This window comes from Parasteatoda tepidariorum, chromosome 7 (genome assembly GCF_982258835.1).
Source record: "Parasteatoda tepidariorum strain Cologne lab strain chromosome 7, Ptep-v5.0, whole genome shotgun sequence".
Lineage (NCBI taxonomy): Eukaryota > Metazoa > Arthropoda > Arachnida > Araneae > Theridiidae > Parasteatoda > Parasteatoda tepidariorum.
Genome location: NC_141761.1, coordinates 1665159 through 1692164, shown reverse-complemented (window position 1 = coordinate 1692164; position 27006 = coordinate 1665159). Strand labels below are relative to the sequence as shown.

Below are 27006 nucleotides of genomic sequence, written 5' to 3'. Positions count from 1 at the left end.
TTGTAATGAGGCTTTTTTTTGTCGCCGTGTAAGAGAAATATATATATATATATATATATATATATTGAACTCTATAATGTATATTTTATCTTACTATAGTCACACATTTTAGTGGTTATTGAATGTCAAAAATGGTGACTTTCTTACTCCAAGTAGTGTAAAAGATCATTCTTAGTCTTTTCCGTTGTATAATATAAAACATCTCTATAACTATAAACATATACAAAACTTGGTGAAATATAATAATGCAAAGAAAACGAAAGTGTGGGCGAGCAGATTTGCTCGATTTATTGAACTGATTCGATGAATGGAATAAAAAGAAACATTAAAAGAATCTATGATGAAAAAGTGAAAAACACATATACATAATGACTGTGACTTCTCTTTGAGTGACTGAAGAGGAATGGAAGATATCTGGAAATGAGAACAAAATGTTATTGATTTCATAGAATATAATGACGATTCATTACAAAAGAAAGAAAATTATGATTGCATCATTGTTATCTCTAATTACCAATAAGTCAAATTTTTAAGCTAATATACGTTTCTTAGGGTTCTTCAAAAAATTATTTTCCTTATTCACATTTATACTAAAACAGCAGTCATTAACACTAGATTGCCTAAGGAAGTCATTTTGACTGCTTTTTAATTTCAATTAGAAAAACAATGATGTATATAATGACACAATTTCTTCAATTTCTTCTTTTCGTGAAATATATATATATTTTTTATTGTAAATATTTACTAATAACTGTAAATAATATAAAAAATTGATTTTAAACAAATTTCTTTACACATTGATTATTCTTTCACAATCGAGTCATTTTGACTGCTTTTGTGCAATATATGTTGTTTCAGTCTCTCTAGTCTTAATTATGAATAAGTTAATCATAAAAAGAACATAAAAATAAGTTAAATTATTATTATATAAAAATCTCAAAAATGGACGCATAGACATGAAACATGAAAAATAAAAACTCAGTCTAGAAAACAATCTTCTCTCTTGCTATTTGGCTAACTTGCCTTCATGTGTTGGCTGTTGCGTATTATTTGATATAGCATTTGTTGTTCATTGTTGAGATAAAATACTCATGTTCTTATGTCAAAAATGTTAATTCAAATTAAAAAAAGTTAACAAATCTATAACATAAGAGAGCACAAGAAAATTTATTATGAATACATTTTCTTCCAATTTCAACAATTAGTGGAATTTAACTATAATAAATACTTTTAACAATTTCCAATTTTAACAATTAGCAGAAAATTATCACTAAAAAGTGTTTTTTTTTTTTTTTAGCTGAAACAAAACATGCCGTATAAGAATTACACAGCTATGCTCTGTATGCAATATCAGAAAACAAAAATGTAGTCAAATTACCATTTTCTTAGAAATTCAGGCAGTCTTCTATCAAAAATCAAAAAAATTCTAAACGATGTTGAAACAATATTTACCTAGATCAAATGATAGAATAGATGTCTCACGAATCGTAAAAAAAAAATCTGATTATACTTTTATGTTTTAGATGAAAACAAGAGTTCAAAAATTTTTTTTCGTAGAATAAGCAACAATTAGGTAGTAAGTGAATTTTTAATCTTTTCTCAATGTATTTCTGTGAGTTTGTTTAAGCTTAATTTTTGATAGAACTCACTATCATGCGACTCATTCAGAGCGATATCGCTTTTCATTAAGAATAAATCATATCTATGTTTAACTTATTTATTTTCAAAAAAATCGTAAAAAAACGCAAAAAAATATTAAAGAAACAAAAAAAGAGAAAAAGATTTTAAATAAAGGAATAAGAAGAAAAAAATTTAAAAATAATAATTAGAAATTAGAAAAATTAACAATGAAAACCTTAATCTTGTCATCAGCTAACACGATAATACCTGCAAAAATAGTGCTATCTAATACTGTATTAATATACCCAGAGCTAAATATATCAATGGTGTGAAGAGCATCAGAAGAAAGAACATATTCGTCAACATAATTTTATCAAGTAAAAATATCACAAAAATTCAAGGATAAAAATTTACATAAAATACAAATGGTAACATTTAAAGGTACAAATAACCAGCATAAATCCTTTAGAAATATTTTCGTAAATAAGATATGAAATTAAAACTTAAATAATGGGATATAGGCACGCTCATACTGGACAGAAAATTGGAAACTGGCCAGAAAACTGGATTCGAGGAAGGTATAATATATTATGCTGGATAATTCCAAATTAAAACTCTTTAGAAGAAAGCAAATTACTTAAATTGTCAAATATAATATGAAGTTTAGACTTATCAAAAATAGAGTTTTGGAATCCAATAGCAAAATATAAGTTATCTAAATTTCTCTTTGTATTTGGTGCAATTTCACCAATAAGTTTTATAGATTTCGTTTTATGTTTTGTTCTATTTTTTTCCTTACATTCTATTTTCTGTTTTTTTTTTTACATGATATTTATTATTTAATGTCTTCCATTCAATTTTGTTTCAAAAAAAATTTTTTTTGAGTGCTCTCACACTATTGTATTGATATATTTTGCTTTGGTTAGATTAATACAGTATTAGAAAGCAGTCCTTCTAGCGGATATGATCGTGTGAGCTGATGAAGAAATTATGTTTTTTCGTCGGATTTTTATTGAATTTTTCTTAAATATTTTTCTCTTTCATATATATATATATATATATATATATATATATATATATATATATATATATATATATATATATATATATATATATATATATATATATATATATATATATATATATATATATATATATATATATATATATATATATATATTTATATATATTTATATATATTTATATATATTATATATATATATATATTTTTTTTTAAGCCGAAAAATTTCAGATAGCGGGATGCATTTGTGGAATACTTACTTTGTTTAGCTTCTTGAAGCTGGCTGTGGAGAAGGTTGAGGTTGGTTAGCTGAATCTATAGGTTGTCCGGCGAATTCAGGAAAAGCAGCTCCTAGTTCCCCATCATAATCAGCCAGACCTTCGAGGCCTTCGAAACCACCAGGTGGGGGAATTAATTCGATTTCACAGATCTGCAAAAATACATTCCTTTAAATTTTTTTTTTAAAAATGACATGACCACTTCAATAAGTACTGCATTTTGTTTGACCACTTATTTATGATAAGCATTTCATTGCTATATTGAATAAATAAAAGTTTTCAACCTGATATTGCTCCTGAAAAAATTCGGAAAGCATCTTAACACTATTTTCGAAGCTTTTTTGCCAAGAAAAAAAATAAAAAAGCCACATTTAAAGTACCTTAGACTTGATTATAGTTTTAAACTATAGATACCACCTGGCCTGAAGAGTTTTCTGGGTTTTAGAACGGACACATACAGACCCTGCTCTGTGGGCCAGAAGACCATAATCTTTGGCCAAAAGTCAAAATTACATTTTCAACTAAAATATGTGTAGGCAGTTTTAATATATCCCAAATTAAGTATTCATAATCATTCCAAACATTATAATTTACTTTTTGGACTGACGAGAGTACAATTTAATGAAAAATACGTTAAAAATTTTTTTTTTGAATTTAACTTTTAAATTTATGTTTCAGAAATATATATATAGGAATTTCACCTTACTGTTATATTTTTATCAGAGTAATTAGTCTGAAATTATAGTGCAATTTGTTGGATTAGTTAATACTCTTGACAAACTGACATTTTACAATGTTTGAATGACTTTCGAAAATTAGTTCCAAAAAGTTCCACGAGGTAATTAGCTAAACTTTTTTTTTTGTTGTCTTCTTTGATGTTTCTTCTTTCGAAAAAACTTGCCCCATTTTGCCCACATTGCAAAGGTGGGCTAAATATACCAAAAAACAAAAATTATTCTTTTTTTCAAGTTTTCGCGTTATTTTGCAATTAATTCGCATTATTTTGTAATATTACTTCGGAAATATAATTTGCTTTCCATTTTTAATATAAAATTACGAAATTATTATATTTTCATTGCTATATTTAAGTATTTAAGCGTATTATTGTGGTATTGCTTTTATGATGTTTTGCTACTTTTATCTTTGCTGCACTGCTATAATTACTTTAAAGTTTTAGTTTCTCTTTCATAAGTTTTCACCTGCCTTTTTCTGCCCTTAAATAATTCAGTCAAAAATAAAAAGAAATAGCAAGTATTGCCCTACTTATTTTTGTGATGGTGGTAGCAGCCAACAAGAGTTGTGTATGCTTTGGGGGCTTGGTTAGAGGAAGTAAGAGAAAAATGTTTTGGAGAGCTGGGGGATAGAGTATAAAAGATGAGATGAGGATCCTCAACAGCTATCTTATAAAATTTTCTATCATCCCCATGATTATTTTTTTCATTAGAATGCAGCTTCACATTGCATAATGTCATGTTTATTTTCAAGTCTTATTAATTTGTGTTAATTGGAGTGAATGCCTTCCTGGTACAAAATTTGTTAACTCTTAAATATCTTAGTCAATCTAAACTAAATAAATAATTGTAACACTATGCAAATAGTGATCATTCTAATGATCTAGTTCTCTTTCTTAAGAATATATTATTTTTAATTGTTATTTGATTTTTTTGTTCTTATCTTAATATGTGTGGTGATGAACTGGACATGGTCACTTGTCTAAGACTAATATTTATTTAAATTTCCTCTTTACGATTATTCCTTTTTATCTGAACAACACCACATTATTATATTTTTTTTAAATTCTTGTTCACTATATTTCAGCCGCCATTTTTTTCCTTTTTTTTGCTGGTATTTTTAGAGTATTTCAAAATTTCAACTATGAACTCAATTTACCTTCACATAAAACCCCCCAAATTTTAAAACAAATTTTATCGAAATACTAATTTTGGCCACGAAACCTTGGATGCTGGCCCACTGTGTCCTGGCCAAATTATATTAGACGCACTCTAAGATTCCATGTAAAATCTTAATTATCACATGAATACTATACAGCTTTAGTGTTGAAGTCAGACGGTTCATAGATAAGGGTAAAATCCTAGAATAGTCCACCACGACTTTTGAAAACTCGCCAAGTTGGCGATTATTACTGGGATCAATGTTACTTCGTGATTATTAAAAAAAAAATTATTTAAATTATTACAAATTTATTAAAATATATTTTAATAGAATAAAAAATAACTTTACTTTTAAAATAAAATTTTGAATCATACACCATTCATCGCTCTCTTACCTTTTGTATTCAATAAAGTTAAAAATTCACTCGTCCATTAGTTCGCCATTTTCAACCAGTACCGCACAAAAAAAGAAAATGAACTCATAACGGTTATAAATGAAATAACAGTTAAATGATATAATATCGATGATTCTAACAGCAAGAGATATCAGAAGCATAAATGGCAAAAAAATAAACCCTTTCTCCTCTTTTCTAACGAAATCCAACTTTCGCGTAGGCATACATATGAAATAACCAATCAGGCTTAAGAATTTTGGTGGTGTGATCGGACGTTCAAAATAATGTCCCCGAAATATCTTCCTAGTTTGGCGAGATTTTTAAAAAAAATCGCCACGGAGTGAGCAATTCTAGGTGTGTGATCCACCCTTTGAAATGCAAGAAACCAAATACATCTTGTTAGAAAGAAGTTTAATTTACCTCAGCAATGTGATAATCCATACAAGCCTGGTACAATTGAACCTGCTGAATGTAACCGCCAGGAAACCTCTTCACCTAAATTGGAGAACATCAGAAATAATAATTTTGTCTTATTTTCATGAAATTCGACCCTTAAAATAAGATAACTTTACAAATTATTATTTTATTTAAATAATATAGACACTATATTTTATTTCCATTATTTAGCCAATATAGAACCTATATTAGCTAAATAATGGAAATAAAATATCGGATAAATCTGATATTTCTATGTAAGACCTATTGTTAAGTAGCTGAAAAATATCGGAAAATAGAATAACGGTTCTTTGAACCCTGATTGTTTGTTCAATGAGGGCCATTTTGCTTTTAGGGATGTTTGGTCAAATCTTTCCTAACATTCGATTGAATGAAAATAAGTGCTAAGATGTTGTTGTTTTTTCTTTAAAAAATAACACTTAAAAAATTTATTTAAGTAAACAAAGTTTTTATATAAAATGTTTGAATTCACCTTTTCTACAGTCGAATGCAATATCTAATGCCAGTGGGGGAATGTAGCTTGTCTCAATAAAACAATACTTTTTTGTCAGTACAAAAAAAAAATGAAATAAATTAAAAAAGAATATGTTACGATTTGTTTCTAAAATTATTACAAGACTTTTATTAATATAAGCTTAAGCTGTGCAAACGAAACTTATATTTGACTTCTCAGATGGGTTGTTTGTTTAAAGTTAGCATTCTATTGATTTCAAATGTTTAATATTTACCACTCAAATAATAACAAAATATTTCTTTTGATGTGAAAGATTAGAATATTCCTTTTCATGTGTCATTCCATTGCACCAATCTATCCGAACTACCTTATCGATCATTTAAAATTAAATTCAATTTTTAAATTCTTCTTTTTGGAGGTAAAATTATGGATAAACTATTTAGAAGAGCTCATTGAATTATCGCTAAGTAGTCACGAGAACTTTTTTATTTACCAGCACTAAAGCCTCCAAATAAGGTGAGTCGATATCTTTTACGTATTTTAGATTAGTACTGTGCAATTATTACGTTCGTGCCTGGTGCTCGTTAAATCTGCCGGGTCACGAAGTCCTCCATGTTCCAATTACAAATTATACCTTTGGGGATACTGAATTTATGATCTGTGGATGGTGTGTAAATGTGTCCTTCCTGTAAAATGGGATGTGACGTACGTATGTTGTCTCCGGATCATGCTCAGGGATGTGTCATAGACCGTCGCCAATAGTCCATTGTGCAGCTCTAGATCGACGTAAATCAAAAAACAAAGCATTTATTAGTGTTATTTTCTCGTTTCATTTTGATTTAAGATGCATTTTTTTCGGATTATAATTTTTTTATGTTTTAATTATGTTTTGTTTTCGATGGCTTTTCATTTGGCACAAAAAAAAAGAAAAGCAATGTCAATTTTGGCCTTACCTCCAAATTTATTTTTGCCAAAATTATTCTTGTTTTTATGATCATCTCAAAATGCACTTGTATTGGTACTCACATAAAACGTTTTGAACAGACGTGTCGTTCATTTTATTAAAAAAGAATTAAGATTTACCGCTTCTTGTTGGCATTCCTGATGTCTTCTTGAGATGTTTCGCTCAACCTAATAAGACAAAATTGTATTTATAGTTCAGTCAATACATACATCAGTAAATCTATATAGTACACGCATTTTTTTAAAAAAATAATGTAAATTTGATATTGCCAAATTATCTGAGTTTGGTGGTTGCTTATTTAGCATCTTAACGCACAGATTTTTTGAAGAAAAAAAAACAGCCCCCCCCCCAAAAAAAAATCAATTATTTTTAATGTAAAAAAACACACTTTATAATATTGTATTGGCTTGGTTCAACTTTTCTTTCAGTGGACAATTTTGATACAATGCGTTTCTGTTTCATGGAAAAAGGCTATATTTTATTCTCGAATAAATAAGTGTTATAGCTTACAATCCTGTGTAAATGATAAATATCAATAAAACGATTTTTTTTTCTTAGCTTTCACATTGTTGTTTTCAACTCTCGATTATGTTCGAGTGTGAAAAATTACAGCACCATAATATACAACGCCGCTCGAATGATGCACAGTGTGCACAGTTTGGCCTGTTCAGCGCACAAGTTAAGGGGTTAAAATGAAGGATATCAAGTTGTTATTTTTCATAGGTTTCGAATTTAGTATAATTTCAATTTTAAACTCGATTTATTCAGTTAAACTTTTTATTTGCTGGGGTCGCTGTAGTAACTGTTTTCTAAGAATCGATTATATTATACTTACCAGCAATCTAGTTATATATATATATATATATATATATATATATATATATATATATATATATATATATATATATATATATATATATATATATATATATATATATATATATATATATATATATATTTATATATATATATATATATATTTATATATATATATATATATATATTTATATATATATTTATATATATATATATATATATATATATATATATATATATATATATATATATATATATATATATATATATATATATATATATATATATATATATATATATATATATTTATATATATATATATATATATATATATATATATATATATATATATATATATATATATATATATATATATATATATATATATATATATATATATATATTGTGGATTGTTTCAATTACGGAAAATTAATATTGATTTTTAAAAATAAAAAAAAACACGTACTAATTACCGAACAATACTTCACTAGTCAGGTAATGTATAATTTTGGAGGGGTTTTTGTCCCCCAAACCCTCCCAAAAAGTCTACGTGTCACTGTATACGTGGTTAATTGTTTGGCACACTTCATCTAGATGGTTTGTTCCATCAAAGTTACTGTGCGCCTTGAACGATACTAAAAGTTCGACATTTAACCAACTTCAGACCAAGAAGATCAAAGCAAAATAAATGTAGCGATAAATAAGGAAATTTTGTTTAACTTTGGGGCACACAATTGGCCTTTATTTTGAGGAATTCTAAAAGCGTGTTTTTCTCAGTGTTAAGTTACCAGTAATGGCAACAATAATAGGGGAGATTTCTCACTTTTAAGTACGTAAGACTGAAGTAACTGTGCATTCTCGCCTTTAATTTAGATTCTACGAATCTTTACGTTATGTTGGAGTGATTTAAGCTACAAAGACAAAGCTACAAGCACGCTGTTTAAGCATGGACATGGAACGCATGGACATGGAACGCGAATTTGAAGAAATCAATTGATAAAATTTAGAAACAAACCGAGTGGTCTCACATTCATAATCACACTGTGTTCCATAAGAAGCTAGACATATATTCGCTATTTCAAAATTACGTTACGTTACACAATTCAGTTAAAAAGAAGTTAAATAATCAATAGAGGATTGATAATATTTTTTTTTAAATAATAGGCTGCGTTCTTTATTGCTGAAAATTCATTAAAATCTGCCAAATTTTTCTGTTTACAGATACGCAGTTTTACTTAGCAAAGCATTTTGAGCCAAAGTTTTAAAGAATTAGTCTGCGTGTTTTGATTTTTTAGTCTAAGTTAGGATGATATTCCACTATGTTAGTGATTTTAACTTTCTGCAAAATCTCTTATTTTCATTAACATAAGTTTGATAATTTTTCAGCGCAATTACTTGAAAACTTGCGTATGGGAACGTATGAAAGCTAACGTAAATTTGCGACCATTCCCTACTAAGAAGTCGTTGAAATATTACCAAAGCGTATAGCGGTGGTTGGATTTTTGTGATTCGCAAATTTTATTGAATGCCTCCTAATGAAAAGAATAGAGTTACTGCTTGATTTTTAAATTGAATTTCAGCTTTGTTTATGGTGAAGTATCATTAATAATAACTTGATAAACATTTATTTTTCTTAACAAGTATTCAGCTAGATATATAAAAAAAATTCTCTTAGAGAAAACTAATGTATGTCAATTTGATTAATTAAAACATTTTACCTGCTTTTCCAATTTCTTTGATTCAATTTCTGACTTTGCTCGGTCGAATTTATAGCTTCCATCTGCGTTAAACTACAACAGAATAAAATGTTGAAACAAAACACTCAGTATTAAACACAATTATAGTTATCAATCACAATAGTTATTAATAATTATTCCATAATTGGGTATAATTCCACCTTAAGAAGACTTTAGACGTCAACTAATTTTTATCAGCAAAATGGCGTATTAAAGTTTCTCTACATATATTGGATTAGGGATAAGTTAATTAAATACAGATTTGTTGAATTCTTTCTTCTCTACTTCTTTTACTTAACACTTAGATTTATTACTTGTTTATGAATTTTATTGTTACTGAGATATATTTTTGTTTTGTGAAACTGGCAACTTCGCGGTACATTAACTAATTTGTTTACATGGCCTGTCTTTGTGTTAACTCTCTGTATAAATATGGAGTAAAGAAATTGGAACCTTCGTGAAAGAATTTAGAAAGTGTCACTTAAGAAAATTGATACTTGACGGGCTAGGCCTTCTCGAAATAGAATGAAAAGAACAATTGCTAACATAGGCAAATGCTACGTTAAACAACCAATCTGGATCGAGATATCCACACTACGTCACTTGCAGGTATCCCATTAAATTCGCGAATATGCAGCAACTTTTAGTCAATTCGTTTTTTGCGTATGCATAAGTCAAATTGAATAAATTATTTGAGCTATGGATTTTGAAAAAGAACTGTTATAAAATGTTTACTGAAGAAAAATAATTATTAGTTTTTTTTAATTGTGTTTTTTTTCCTCCAAAGATCGATGAGAAATACTGATGCAATTATTTGTAAATGCATATCCTTTTAGTAGCTTCAATATAATGCTATTGGGACAAAATATAAACTTATATTTGAAAATTTGCTATTTCTTTTATATATATATATATATATATATATATATATATATATATATATATATATATATATATATATATATATATATATATATATATATATATATATATATATATATATATATACAGAAGAACCATTACATTATGACCACCCTGCTAATAACATGTAGGACCACCTTTAGCCCTCAAAACTACTAGCACCCACCGTGGCATTGATTTCACAAGGTGCTGATAGGTAGTCTGAGGTATCTGGTACCAAGCGCTCACCAACTGGTCCTGCAATTCCCTCACATTGCGAGGGGGTAGCGTGGCAGCACGAATTTGGTTTTCCAAGTTGGACCACAAATGCTCTATTGGATTAAGGTCAGACGAATTTGGGGGCCAAGACATGACTTGAAAGTCACTGGAATGTTCCTCGGCGATTCGACCTTTATGACATGGTGCATTATCCTGTTGGTAAACACCATCCCCCGCAGAAAAAACTGTTGCCATGAATGGGTGAACCTGGTCTGCAATTATGTTCAAGTAGCTTTACAGACGTCAGGGATTGTTCTATGAGAATTATGGGTCCTAATGTGCCCCATGAAGACATTGTTCCTGGGCGAGAAACCATGAAAACCTGGACGAGCCCACTGTTATAGATGGAGGGTGGTCATAATGTAATGGCTCTTCGGTGTGTGTATATATATATATATATATATATATATATATATATATATATATATATATATATATATATATATATATATTACCTATAAATTATTTTATCTCTCATTTAAACGGAATTATTTTGAACTGTTTCACTTTTTTTAATTATATTCTCTGTGACATTTGAGACCATAACTTTCCCCATCTTTCAGTAATAGGGACGTATATTTCTTCAGCGTGAGCATGAGTAAGGGATGATTTAGTAACAGTTTTCACCAAGGAAATGCTGAAGCTTGCTTGAAATGTCTCCATTTCGAGCGATCTAAGTAAAATAGATTAATTTCTATTTCAATTTTTTCTTTAGACACTGTTAAATTATCTATTTATTTATGGTAAATTTAATTGCACAAATATTAACACTAGATTGCCCAAGGAAGTAATTTTGACAGATTTTGATTTAATTTTGATTTCTTTTTAATTTCAATTTGAAGAAAAATGATGCATATAATGACACAATTTCTTAGAATTTTGTGACTTTTTGTACAACATTTAATTTTTTTTATTGTTAATATTTACTAATAACTTGTTATATAACTGTAAATACTATTAAAAATATCAAAAATTAATTTGAAGCGAATTTTGTTAGACATTAATTACTCTTTCACAATCCAGTTATTTTGACTGCTTTTGGGCAACATAGGTTATATAAAAAGTTTTAGCCTTTCTAGTGTTAAATAAAGCATTTCAATCTCAAAAGGGACTGTATTCCTTTATTTATAAAACAGGAGGGGGCTAAAGCCCATCCTGCCACCCCATCCCCCACGGTCCTGCGGTCACTGTTCCACGGAACACTTTTTGAGAACCACTGTACTCGAAACTTTGAATGATTTTTGGTGTAGAACGAAGAACCAAGAGTTATCACTATTTAATGTAAGTAATGGTGTGAACATAACACTGAAATTTTTTACAAGCATGTATGTGTACTCACCCATCCTTCGAATTTCAAAGCACAAGTTGTTACAACTTCTCTGTGGTCGTCAATTTGTTTCTGAAAGAAAAGAAGATCTTTTTGTTTGAATTATGCTATTTTCATTATTTTAGTCCAAAAATAAGAATCAAATACAAGCCTTTATTTCCGAAAACATTTCTACATCAAAACTAATATTTAGGATTCCATAATTATTTCATTTCTTTTTAAGGCGTCCATGTTTTTTTTCTTCCTTTTTTTATGATTACAATTACTTTGCTAGCGATTTTCACACTATTCGATTCATTATTTTTGTAGTCCGAAAAACCAGTTTACATCCTTTCACATGTGAAAGTGAGTGAATGTCTACATCTTCTGGCGATCGTAGGTGAATGTTCGAACTTGTATAGTAAAAATCATTTCTTATTTACGCCAAGAAAATGTCGATATTTGGAATACATTGTAGCATTTCCATTTATTTAGCATGTATACCTGGTGCAGGATTGTAGGGTGGAAAATATTGTAAACGAACTTGATTTATTCACTTCTAGATGTCAACTTTTACCGGTATAGGAACCAAACTATGACATGAATGACACATTTTCGGACATTCGCAAGTGTAACTGTATAAATGTAATCATTCGCAGGAGGAATTACTGAAATGTGGAATGACACGGTAACATAAACATCGAATCGTGTTTTCCACCAAGCGATGTGAGACTCTAATTCAAAATAATAAAATAATCCATTCAGTGGAGTAGTTTTGGGGAGGATTTAGGGGACATGACACTCTCCGAAATTATACATTACTTCATTCATTATTCATTTATTCATTTTTTTACTCATTTAAACATTTAGATTAAACTTTTACCGCCGTTGAGGAAAAAAAACTTCTTAGTAGTAGCAACATTATAGCAGTTTGTCGTATTAAATCTTCAATTGAAAGTTTCAAAAAATTTATTTTTCACCTACCACGACAAATCAATGATTAATAAATATGTAAATATGATCTATTTGTTAGTTTACTTAGTTTTTCAAGGTTTAATTAATTTAATCAATTAAAAATCTTTCCAACTTTACTTGTTCATTTTACTACCATTTCGGAAATGAACATATAAAGTTGGAAAGAATTATATATATATATATATATATATATATATATATATATATATATATATATATATATATATATATATATGTGTGTGTGTGTGTGTGTGTGTGTGTTTGGAGGAGTGAGAAGGCGTCCAAACATTATGAATCCATTATTCTCACTCGATGAAAATAAAACACTGCCCCGAAAAAACACGTCACAGAAATTCGCCTTCATTGTCTTATAAAAGCAAAAAAGGTTTATGAAAAGCAAATCCGCTGAAGAACTTTTTGAAACGATTCACTCTTATGAACCCTAAAAGAATACTTACGGGATCATTGACAGTTTCCAGGGGTGGGGGAGGATTCTGATCCAAGCATCTCTCAATCACAATTCGTTTCTGTTCCTGTTCAATAGAAAAAGAGAAGAAACTTTTACTTTTTAAAAATATTTTGTGGCAATAGTGAACATTATCCAAAGATACACTAAACTGTTCCTTGGTATTATTTCTTGGCAGGCAGTTGTCAAAATTGCCGTAAACCATAAATTCTCTCCTGTGCAATGTGACAACCTGGGTGTAATATTTTCATCATTAGATAAAAAGTTAGAAATGTTTCAGCGTAAATTAACGGTGCCCAATTAATTGTATACCTTTGTAAACCTCCTAAGAATATTTCTCCTTCTTTTTGATAAGTTAGAAATATAACTCAGGAAGCATCTCATTTTAATATAAATAGAAACTGAAAAAAAATATTATTTGTATGTGTTATATCACACTATAAGTGTTATTATTGGAATATGGAAAATCTTGAGATTTCCATAGAAGCCTTGTTTGTTTGATATTTAATGTCTAGTCAACGACTCTATCCAAGTACAAATAATATTCCGTTTCATTTCAGTTCTTAATAATATAGTAATGTGTAAGGCCCGGATTTTGATGACATTTGCATTTTTATGCATTTTTGGACATTTTTTGTCTTTTAGAGCATTTTTTTAGATTTATAGGGCATTTTTTTAGATTTATAGGGCATTTTTCTTTAAATTTTAAAGTTTTTTTGTTAATTTTTTCCAATTTTTACTATTTTTTTAGCAATTTTCATTATTACACTGGCTTCCAAACAATGAAGAAAATCTATAGAATATTAACAGGTGAAGCAAAATCTTTTCAAATTGAAGAAGAATTGTCAGTAAGTGAGATCGTCTTTTTCAAGTACGCACCTATAACATCAGTAGACGTTGAAAGAAGCTTCTGCAGGAATGAAAATTTACTTTCAGACAAGAGACGCTCGTTTACATTTCAAATTATCAAAAATCATTTAATAATCCAATGTAATTCTGATATTTAGTAATATTATGAGATGGAAGTTGTTATATCCATTAAAGTTTCTATACAAAATAAAAATATTTTGGTGTCAATATATTTTCCTTTTTTTGTTATTTCAGGATATAAAAGATTTTTTTGAAACTTTAATGAAGTATTGCATTGCTTTATATTTTTTAAATGACTCATAATAATTTTAAAGACCGAAATATTTTTTTTAATTCAATATTTTTGCTTTATTTAAGGCATTTTTTGCGCAATTTTTGCATTTTTAAGGGCATTTTTGGCCCTTTTTAAGGGCATTTTTTGCACTTTTTAAGGGCATTAGTTAAGATGTTTTAGGTCATCAAAATCCGGGCTCTAGTAATGTGTCATCATTCTAATTCCGATCATCCATTCAGTCTATTAGTCCATTATGTAAATAATATATTTAATTTGGCAACAATCATGACATTATTTCTTAATGTATTGTCCGTAACAGCAAGAATTATAACCATAGGAAAAAAAATTTCAAATTCATGAATATATTCATAATATTGATAAAAATAAGGAAAGATCTGTTGTTTGTTACCTTGTCGGCTTCAGTGGGTTTCAGCTGCGGGCATTTTCCCCAATCGATTTGCTACGAGAAAAATAAATAAAATAAACAAACAAACGAAACAAAATAAATAAAACTTTATAAAAATATGTTTTATATAAAAAAAAAAACTTCGTGTTTCTTCGTAACTACGTTCGTTTCGAAAAAACTAAGTCTTACTTTAAAAAAAAATTGTTTTCATTGTCCTTGGTTCGAATCCTGCCAATGAACATCACTTTTGAGACATTTTGTTTCTTAACTTTCAGAAAACCTTTTTTTATAGACAACAAAAACAGAGGGATTGGATTAGGCGTTACGAGATATAAAACATCTTTTTTACAACCCATGTCGATCCTTATATAGAATGCACCCAATATTTCATATCCATTATTTAGTCGATATAAGTTCTATGATGATCAATGTAGGCTCTAGATTGGCCTCTCTAGGACCCATATTACAAAATATTGACATCCCAATATAGGTCCCCCTTATAGGACAAATATTGGAGCCAATTTAGAGGCCAACTGTGGCCAAAGTTGTTGAAAGGGTTCATTCGAGAAAGAGAAAATGAGTCCGCGTGAGGCTCGCTAACGAATAAAATTATTTTTCCTTATTGTGTCAACCCATCAGTATTTCTAAATTGAAATGTTTTCAAAAACAGTTGATTTATTTTTTCAAATCGATGAAGAGAAACAATCAACACATTTACAATAAGAATACAGTTAATTATTATGTCGTAAAAACAACAACAATACTTCACAGTTTTTTTTTTTTTTTTGAAAATATTTCGTTTAAAAAAATAGTGAATGAGATGCAATCGCGGGAAGGCGAGGCTTTTAGTTTTTCTTAAAAAAATAGTCTTTACTTATTTTCTTTTTTAAAAAAATCGCTTTATGTTTTCAAATTTAAATAGGTGAGAAAAAAAATAGACAGAGGACTCTTGAACATTTTCTTGGAGCCCCCCTTTTCTTTTAAATCAATTCCTACTGACAGATCCACAATTTTAAAAAAATCATGTCCTAAACTTTATCCTTTTTAACACTAAGCATACCATAACCTGTCAAATGACCGTTTAAAAATTTTCGCATCGAACATGCGCTTATCATCTTATCGTTTTTGCACACATGACTTCATGACTTTTTCTAACAATTATATACAGTTAATATTCTATTTCATCTTATCGTTTTTGCACACATGACTTCATGACTTTTTCTAACAATTATATACAGTTAATATTCTATTTCATCTTATCGTTTTTGCACACATGACTTCATGACTTTTTCTAACAATTATATACAGTTAATATTCTATTTCATCTTATCGTTTTTGCACACATGACTTCATGACTTTTTCTAACAATTATATACAGTTAATATTCTATTTCATCTTATCGTTTTTGCACACATGACTTCATGACTTTTTCTAACAATTATATACAGTTAATATTCTATTTCATCTTATCGTTTTTGCACACATGACTTCATGACTTTTTCTAACAATTATATACAGTTAATATTCTATTTCATCTTATCGTTTTTGCACACATGACTTCATGACTTTTTCTAACAATTATATACAGTTAATATTCTATTTCATCTTATCGTTTTTGCACACATGACTTCATGACTTTTTCTAACAATTATATACAGTTAATATTCTATTTCTTTTTATTTTATATATATATATATATTGTTTGTTTCAAATAATACTTGTCATATACCTATTTCTACCACACCGGTCATTTGACCGGGAGAACAATTTATTGCTTTATGAAGTTATCGGATCAGAAATGAGGATGTCATGCGTGTTCAACGCATTGCAATCGATGAGTTGCACATTTCTGCAAAGACTGCTGTGTAGTTGGTTCAATCAGAGTAACTGTGAATTCAAATTTCAAGAAAGCACCTAACATTTTAGATTGGCATTTTTGTGTCAGAAAAAGTGACAAAAGCGAAATGTTTTGGTAAGTAGCTTATATTTCAGTTTGATAGCTTTACTTCATTTCTAACTAACTGTTAGTTTTTACCCAGAAAAATGTCGAAGCAATCAAGACAGCGCAAGTTCTTAGAAGAAATAATATTAATTATAAGAATAAGTATAAGAATTATGACTCTTTATAAGAATTATATATTCTTATAATTATAAGAATGATTATAAAAAGTATAGAAATAATAATAATTAGAAGAAATATGTTTCCGGAAAATGCACAATGGAAACATCGAACAATGAATTAAAAATTCTCATTCTTTGTGTTTGTAATACATGAAAATTGGCAATATACAATTTTGTTTAATTACAATAAAGTTTTTTTTAAGTTTATTTTCTTCCTAACATCCATATTTCATACATTCAATGAAGAAAGATGAAGTCCAGTCATGGTAGAAATAGAAATATATTAAGTGTTGGTGTGTATAGTATTAAATCAATTCCTGCTGACAGATCTACAATTTTTAAAAAATCACATCTTAACAGTAACCCTTTCCTTTTTAAAAGAGGAAAGTGGCAGGCAATTCTCATAAACAATAAAAAACAAAATTTTTTGTTAACCTAAATAATTATCAAGATCAAAGTGATTTCACTTCTGTTCTGCAAGGTTAGGCCTCCAGGGGAAGAAGAAGAAATCATAAACCGAAAATGATGTCGTCTGGATGTTAGGTCACTAGGCCATATCTATCTGTTGCAGAATATAACACTGAATGTTCCCATTCTGGGGCTCGTGCACTGAACCCGGAAAATCCCTATTATCAAGGTCGGCCCCTGGCATACTCTTTCACAACACTATCGTCTGATAAAAATTCGAAAGAAAGGAAAATTTGAACAGTCATTGCCTCAGGGCAACTGATCCACATATCTTCATTATTATTGGAGGAACCACCCTAAATGCTTTTGGAGGAAAAAGTTTATTCCACAGTATCCGACCGAAGAATAATTATTCCGAATATATTTTATGCAAAAGAATGGACAATTTTTTTTCTCCATTGTTTTATCAATCGTTGTCTAAGAATTAGTTTATTATATGTGAGGCCGCCAAAGTCAGGAGAGTGTTCCTACTCTGGTTTTGAAACTTTTTTGAACAAAATAGGCTGACTTAAGAGTTTTCGGGAGAAAAAAAAACTGTTAAAAGCGTTGAGAATGTTTATCAGAGAAACGTAATTTTTTATTTTTCAATTTGGTTAATTTATAAAAACAATGAAAATATTAAGTTTAAGGATTTAAATATGATTACAAGTTTCAAAACTAATTACTGGTTTTAAAAAAAAAGTCTTAATTCTTGTAGAAACCCTTTTGTGGAACCTAGAGATCCCCCGCACTACGTTTTGGAGACAGGTGCTTTTTTTTTTAGTTTCAGCTAAAAACACTGCGCAAAATTCACTAAATGCAAAACGATAGTTAGCATATTACGTAAGCAATGCTCTCGCAAAACAATAAAAACTCCTTGTTTTCAAATTTTTCTTAAAAAGTAATGTAAAAAAAATTACACGTGGGAAAATTTGGAATAAAAGTCGAAAGAATTGGAAGGAAAATGTCTTCGAAGAGTTTCGAATAAACATTTAAGGAAAGAATATTCCACTCCACATTTTATAAAATAAATTATAACGTTATCTTTCATTTGAATTTATTCCAAAAAAATCCACGGCAAATATCAAACTATATCCAGGAGTGTTGCAAATTTCGTACATAAATATGAGAGAAAGTTTGCAAGTTTTATAATTTTTTGCTACAAGATGGAAGCTGAAAATTGCCAAAAAATATGCTTACGCAATGTTTAAATGGTCCCTAATGGAGAAGGGGAGGCAGACATTAATTTTTAATACAAAGAAATATTCACCACTTCTAAGATGCCAAACAACCAAAACATTCTAAAAACCATAAAATAATCTTAAAATTATAAATAGTGTCTTTTAAACTTCATTTTTTATTATTTTTTTTTTTAAATTGTTGTATGCATTTCTAAAAAATTAAAATGATAATTAAACCAAAAGTGTAATTTATAAATAAAATAAAATGTAAATAAATACCGGATAAAAAACAGCTCATCTATTTTTAGTTACAATCTTTACGAACATCGAAGGTGTATAGAATTATCGAATATTTCTTTTTACTATTTCTCAAATTAAAATATTATCTATTGCCCAAGAGAAACTTATTTTGCTAGTTGAAAAACGCTGTTCAACACTAGTTAAGTGAAATATAGTTGAGAAAAGATGTTTAAAATAAACAAGATTCAATGCAATATTTATAGTAATTTATAAAGAAAAACAAACTAATTTTCAAGCAAATTGATCTTAATGAAAAATATGATTCAAAATTCATAAATAAAATGATTAAAAGAGGTACATAAAAAGTTACTTTATAAAAACTATGTGTGTCCTAAGTAAACTAACAAATATCCAAAAGAATGTCGAAATCTGTTCAATCATTCAAGGGAAATTAACAGAATTTTTCCTTTATCTTTAGTGACTTCTTAAAAGTCGAAAAAAAAAAAAGATTATTTTGTTCAATAAATGTATAATTACAGTAGAGTCCCGATTATCCGAGTGAATGGGGACCGCAACAAACTCGGATAACTGAAAAACTCGGTTAAAGCGAAGAGTATAAAAACGGAAAGAAAAAGAGAAGGTATAAATGTAATATATTTAAAAAATACAAAATGTATACGAGCATACCACATACAATTCATATTATAATTAAAAAGCTTACTTAAAAACATTTAAAAAGCATACTTTACGAGAATTAAATAGTTTTTACTTAAAAGTCCTTAATCGTTTTTCGTTCTACGTAACTTTGGCGCTTTTCTGTACTAATGTTTCGCCTTTTTTAGGGATAGCAGGAAGGCTGGTGTCGCCTCTTTTTGTTGTTCAATAGTACATTCAATAGTTTTTAGTCCATCTATATGAGAAATTTTTATAGGTTGATTTTAATAATCACTGTCTTCATTATCTTCGCTAGATTCATTATCATTATTGACGATATTAACGATGATTTCATCAGACCAAGTTGTTGGATTTTGTTTTTCTGAGTGTTTGGAAGATAAAATTCAGATTTATATTTCAGCGGTTTTTTTAAAAATAAAGTAGAACAAAAAAAATCCCTGAAATATTTGATAGCTCGGTTAAAGCGGAAACTCGGATAATCGGGAGTCTACTGTATTATAATTTTATGTTTGGACGCAATTTGTTAATATGTAACGAAATGAAAGACTAAAGCCTCAGAAAAACGATTTAAAAAATAATGAACTATACTTTACAAAAAAAAAATAATTTAAACCTAGATATAACAAATGTGAGACACAAAACGAGGTGAGAAATTGCTTTACTTGTTTACAATATATAACTAAATTTTGAGATCAAACGTTTTTATTTTTTTATTTTATTTTATTTATCTCTCTTGAGAATTTTGAAAATAATTCTAAATAAATATTATGACTGGCAGCATGAACATTTTTATTATTCAATTCCTACAATTAGTTCACGCTCTCCCTATATATCTTGTTCAAATGTTCAATCGTTCAATAATGAAGAAGTACAGTTCAATCAAAACTTCAAATACATTTTTTTTAAACTTGTAATGGAATGACACTTGATGTTAATACAGTTTTTTCAAATATTAATTCATTCATTAAATAGGGATCAGCAAAAAACGAAATGGAATTTTCTGATGGGTAAAGCGTTATTGTTTTAAATTAAGTTACAATTGTTTTAAATTAAGTAAGTGTTAAAATAGTAGAATTTAAATCATTGTTTTAAATTCTACTATTAGCGATTCAGTTATTCACATATTTTAAAGATAACGTCAGTGATCATTTCTAACTTATAATTCTATTTAAACAAAAAGAAAATAGTTTATTGCGCGCACTTGAATATTTAATTACAGTACAGAACCCGTTATCCGGAAATCAGAAAACCGGAAAACCAAAAAACCGGAACGAAATTTGATAAATTTTCCCGCAATTTTTAAAAAAAAATTTTTTTTCCTCATAAGATTTTTGGATTTTTCTTTCTTTTTTGAAAGATGTTTACCTTACCATCATTTCAGAAATAATCATTAGTGTATTACTTCATCTTTTTTTCTTATTTTTAAGATTATTTCCAAATATTATTTTTTTTTGGTTGGGTTTAACACTAAAAAAATGGCTTTTTGTAGCGATTCAGAAAACCGGAAAAATCAGTTATCCGGAATAGCGATGATCGTTCCGGATAATCGGTTCTCTACTGTATTTTATATTCGCTGCGTCAGATACATTCGATAAAGAACATGACGTGGTAGCACGTGTGGTACACGTCATCCAATTTATACTTTCAGAGTTGTCTGATACCTTTTTTTTTTCCAATTCCCACTCTTCCTACATATATTTATATATCTTATTCAAATTTCAAATCGTTAATAAAATATTCAAGTTTAAATACATTTTTTTAAAACTTGTAGTGGCACTTTATGTTAATACAGTTTTTTTTTAATATTAATTCATTCATGAAATGTAATTCATTAACTCTAGTTTTATACTGAAGAAAATAATTGTAATTATTTAACAAAAAGTAACTGAAGTAAAATATTTCTTTGTTGATCTTAGTAGGAATTGACTTTAAAAAATTATTTTTTATATACATTACTTGTTAATTTTGTCCTTAACAGGAAAATGAAGATTTCGAGAGAAATACAACAATTGATCATTAATAGAAGACGTCCATTAAAGCTAAAAGAATTGAAATTAGTCTTCATTTAGTCATCCGATAGCTTTTGTGCTACCAAAACAAAATGAAACGTAAAGTTGAATAGACGACACGACCTTTTCAAATTGTTACTATAGCGAGGCTATATGAAAGAAAATTCAGCGGACACAATAACCATAAAATGTCAGTAAAAAAATATTGCATTTCCTTCCTTTTATAGGAGAGGTAATATTGACATGGTGTTGCATCATTCAAACAAGTGGTCATTAACCCATTTAAAAAGAAAGGATATCATTATAGAAACCATATTTCAGGAAACGATGATTAAAGGTAGCTACTAAAAATTTTGCGTTAATTTTTTAAAGGAGGCGAAATTACAATAGGTCTTAAAAATGTTCAGAGCCTCGTTATTTTGAACCCCAACCTAGAAGAAGAAAGAACTCCAGATTAAATATTGGGATACCTTCGTGGGGGACTTTCTAATCGAATAAACTTGAATTTGCGTTAAAGCGTGAAGAAAACCACGAAAACATCTCAAGGTCTGTCCGATGATAAGGGGATTCTAATCCTTGATGTGTCCACCACTGAAGATAATTTACGCCGGCACTGTGATCGGTGCGAGTCCGGAGCAGAATTCGTCTAGTTCAGTCATCACTGGGACTTGAACCTGGGTAACTCCCCCCTCCCGTCGAGGAATACGTACATTGGGCAACTTTTCATTGACATATTCGTTCATAATTATTTGAACATGCCTGTTTCACCTGATTGGACGACGAACACTCGATCCCCATCACGCTTCTGTTTATAGAGAATATTAAAAGTTTTTATTCCTAAAAGGGAACATTCATTCATTCGAAATAGGGTCCAACCAGCAATGCCAACAACGACTTTATCTCTTTAAGTTAACTTAGGATGTAATAACTTTTTAGGTTGTTTAACTTTAGATTAATTCATTTATCGAAGCTTGATTTTCTTATCAAAAATATTACTAAAGGAAGGATAAGGAAAATATAATAGTGAAAATTGGACTACGAACCAAAACAAAAAAATATTTATTTATTTATTTACAGAAAACATAAAACGAAGAAAAAAAAGTTCATGACGTTCTCATCAAATTTGATAATTTTGATAATTTTTAAGCCAAAAAATTGAGTTGTAAAATTAAATTTCTAGGACTTGATCAGGCTGAACTTAGGCGTAATCTTCTAGAAAGGGAGATATCTTCTCGGGGGTTATGCCTTAGGCCCAGGACCTGAACTTCAATTCAGGGTCACCCCTTAAAATATGGGCTGTTTATTTATTTATTTATTTCTTTCAGAAACGAAATGTCTCAAGCTAAAAAAATAGATAAATAAAAATCCAAAACCTTAACCCAATCTGAAATATTGCCACTTTCTGAAACTAGGAAATAAAGAATTCTAAAATATGCACAGAAAACTAATGTTACATTTTGAAAATAGTTAACAACATCAATTTCTAATTGTATTATTCATATACATATAGCATAAACGTTGAAACTAAAAGGTTTTTGTTAATTAAAGTAATTAATAATAAATATAACTAAGAATGTTTAACAAAACATAGCAGTAGGCAAGCCGAATTCATTGGAGAGAAAGCACGAAAAAGAAACCTTAATTACAGACATTCTGTATCTCATCTGACTCTGGCGCCCAATGCCTAGACCTCGTAGGCTAAAAGGAATGATAAGATCCTGGGTATAGAGAAAAAACAAATCCTTTGTTTTGGTATTTTAAAAGCAAATTTCGAAACGTGACTTAAAGAAATTTGGGCTTATAGGTGTACAAAGCCTTTTTCGGGGTTTTCCCATTATTTTTTTGTTAGCTTTATAAAGTTTATTAGTTTCATTTTACGTATATAAATGTATTGTTTTAAGAATCTTATTAGATGCATTAAAACAAATAAAACTTTTTTTTCAACAATCTTTTTAAAAAATTATTTGATAACAAGTAATTATTAAAAATAATTACTTAATAAAAAAGTCATAGATTTAAAATTTGATTTTTAAAAAACTATTTGACCGATTTTGTTCAAATTTTTAAATTTTCCAATTTAATTTTCGGTGATAATCTATTAGTGATAATTTTCAATTTTCAGAAGAATAAAATGATTCCGATAATTTTTAGTTATAATCAAATAATGACTGATAATTTTATTAACGCATTAGTTAATTCAGATAGTGTTTTTTGTAATAATTAAAATTAAATACTTAATAAAGATTTTATGCACTTATAAAAAAATTCTGATGATTTTCAGTAGTGATTAAATAATTAATCATAATCACAAAATGGTTCTTATAATTTAATACACTCATTCAATAAGTCGGAGAGTTTTTAGCAATATTTAAAATAAAATTTTGACTGATGATTTTAAAAAATCGAGCTTGTTTTTAGTAACAATTAAATAATGACTGATTTTTCAATACACTCATTAAATGAAACTGATAATTTTAAGTACTCATTCAATAATTAATGACAATGTTTACGATCATAAAATAGTTCTCATAATTTTATAAACTCGCGAAATAATTCCGATAATTTCAGTGTAAAAAATAATTACCGGCACTGGATAGTCGTCCGCTTGTGGAGCATTAGTGGTGGAAGGGGCTGCCACCACAATCCCGACCCAACAAATTAAGGCTGCGATACGCAACATATTGACTGTCGTCTGCTCTATTCCACTTTCGAACGTCGGCCCGTTATTATATACCTTTTCTAGCAGCCAATGAGGCGGCCACTGGTTGGAGGAATACAGGCCACTGGCTTTGTTCTCTTTTAAAGGGAGATAGGCATAAATCAGACGTTGACTAACTTTCTCCTACGTGATCTTTTGCAAACGATTTTTCTCATCCGTGTTCTGATTTTATGAATAATCAGATCTTCTCCTCCTCCCACTTTATTTAATCAACAAATAAAACGATTCTTAACCCATTAATGCTACTTTTTTAAAGAAAAAAATTTAATAAACGGTAAATAACTTACAGTCTCCGGCTATGTTATTAGACGCACTGTAAGATTCTAAGTAAAATCTTAATTATCAGGGGATACTCTCATATATGGCAACGTTACTTTTAAAAAGTAACGAGTAAAAGTACAAGTATTTTTAAAAAAAGTAACGAGTAAAAAGTGCATATTTTAAAAAGTAACGAGTAAAAGTACAAGTATTTTTAAAAAAAGTAACGAGTAAAAAGTGCATATTTTAAAAAGTAACGAGTAATAAGTACAAGTATTTTTAAAAAAAGTAACGAGTAAAAAGTGCATATTTTAAAAAGTAACGAGTAAAAGTACAAGTATTTTTAAAAAAAGTAACGAGTAAAAAGTAAAAAGTGCATATTTTAAAAAGTAACGAGTAAAAAGTACAAGTAAAAGTACAAGTACTAAGCAAAAAAAGTAACGATTTAAAAGTACATTTCTAGGAAATCGAAAATTCAAAGTAACCTAAAATTTTATTGAATAATATTCTTACGCTCTTTAAAGTTTTTGCCAAATCGTTGTCATTTATTTAATTATTTTTAATTTTGAAAGTTATGGATTTAAATTTATTTTTAAATTCGAAAGAATATTATAATATAATTTTATAATATAATCGTATAATATAATTTTAAAATCAAATATAGTTTTAATTTCAAACTTTTTATGGCTTTGCACGAAAAAGAAATTTTATCTATTGATTTTAATTTTTAGTTTATTATTTTTATTTATTTAAATTACCATTGATTTAAGATTGTTTTACTCTTTAGAGACGCGTTTCAAAAGCACAAACGTAAACAAAGCAAACAGATAGCTTTGTGATCTTTGAGCTATTAAAAAATAATTGAATGTGCAGTATAAGTTGAAACAGAAGGTATTTAAACACGAAGTTAGCTGTGAATGCATGTATATTGCACATTAATTTTATTAATTAAAAGAAAAACATAAGCATTTTTTTTTTTCAATTTAATATTTTTTTTTTAGAAAGCTTACCGAGTTTTAGAAAAAAAGTAACGATTTCGTTCGATATTTCCGTTACAAATACTTGTACTTTTTTCCTAAAAAAGTAACGAAAGTACAAGTAAAAGTACTAAATTTAAAAAGTAACGAAAGTACAAGTAAAAGTACGTACTTTTTACTTGTTCCGGCGGTACAAGTAACGAAAGTAAAAGTACTGCCATATATGGTTAAATGAGACGATATATAATGTAAATTCGACGATATATTATATAAATATAGAATATTTATTATGTCAGGTATTATATTAGGATATTATAATAATGAGATCAAATTTTTAGACGCACTGTAATTTTTTTAAAAATTGCATGATTTGCACGAGTTTATTAGGCAATACTTTTATATTTAAACATACATGTAATGGGATTTTAATCAGGAAATTTTTTATATACTTCCCATTTGTATTTGTTTTTTAAGTATTGCATTACAATGCTAACCCATTGATGTTGGAGCGTAAACAAATGCGAGTAAAAACAATACAGCTGTATAGCATTATCTGATAATTAAAATTTGACATAGAATCTTATAGTCCGTCTAATAACATAGCCATGAACTGTATGATCAAGTAATCTGATTTTCAAGAACTAAAATGCAATCTTAAGTAGCGAAACCGGACACAAAAACATGCTTTCTCTGAATAAACGTATGTTTTTTTTCGACGTATTGGAACTCTTTTTGGTGGGGTACGACAAACTCGAAAATAAGGTCCGAAATTCCCAGTAAAAAGTATATATGTTACCGTTAAAGTATATAATGCAGTTATTTCATAGAATACTTAGTTATTCCATGAAATAACTGATCGTGCTCGTTAAAGTGTGTAATATGTTATTAATTTGACACTTTAACTAGTTATTCTATGAAATAACTAGTTATTCTATAAATTAACTAATGAGAGACAGTTAAAGTGTAAAATGAACAATTTATCTAAAATGAAATAACTAGATATTCTATAAATAAACTAATGATAGACAATTGAAATGAAAAAGAAGCAATTTATCTAATTTATGCAGAGTATAAATGGTATTTATGGAAACGTACCCTAAAATCATTTGTTACAACAAGGATTACTAAAATGACACTTGGAATTACAAAGAACATTATTTGAAAAACAAAAACATTTTTTGTTGACACACTGGGTTTTACAAGAACATTTTTTAAATCCCTGACCAGTACCTAAACTTAAACTGTCGTGCGAGATATATATGATATAGATT

The 27006-nt window shown here is 28.3% G+C and overlaps 1 protein-coding gene across 1 annotated transcript; it reads right to left on the bottom strand.

Moving 5' to 3' along the window:
• Positions 1 to 258: 258 nt before the first annotated feature.
• Positions 259 to 24587, bottom strand: LOC147806702 (uncharacterized). The gene is made up of 9 exons (XM_087167006.1): positions 24366 to 24587; positions 15112 to 15162; positions 13551 to 13625; positions 12151 to 12210; positions 9615 to 9686; positions 7200 to 7247; positions 5627 to 5701; positions 2902 to 3071; positions 259 to 414 (listed from the first exon to the last, which is right to left on the bottom strand). Exons 1-8 carry the CDS (start codon positions 24459 to 24461, stop codon positions 2907 to 2909), a joined length of 642 nt encoding a protein of 213 aa, XP_087023132.1. The 5' UTR covers positions 24462 to 24587; the 3' UTR covers positions 259 to 414; positions 2902 to 2906.
• Positions 24588 to 27006: the final 2419 nt, after the last annotated feature.

What these genes read in the sequence shown, in the direction of transcription:
- LOC147806702 (XM_087167006.1), bottom strand. Translation starts at nt 24,461, where the DNA reads ATGTTGCGTATCGCAGCCTTAATTTGTTGGGTCGGGATTGTGGTGGCA. An exon ending in TGGAAACTGTCAATGATCCC is followed by an intron (nt 12,211 to 13,550) that starts GTAAGTATTCTT and finishes CTTTTCTTTCAG; the next exon opens with AAACAAATTGACGACCACAG. An exon ending in CAAAGAAATTGGAAAAGCAG is followed by an intron (nt 7,248 to 9,614) that starts GTAAAATGTTTT and finishes TTGTCTTATTAG; the next exon opens with GTTGAGCGAAACATCTCAAG.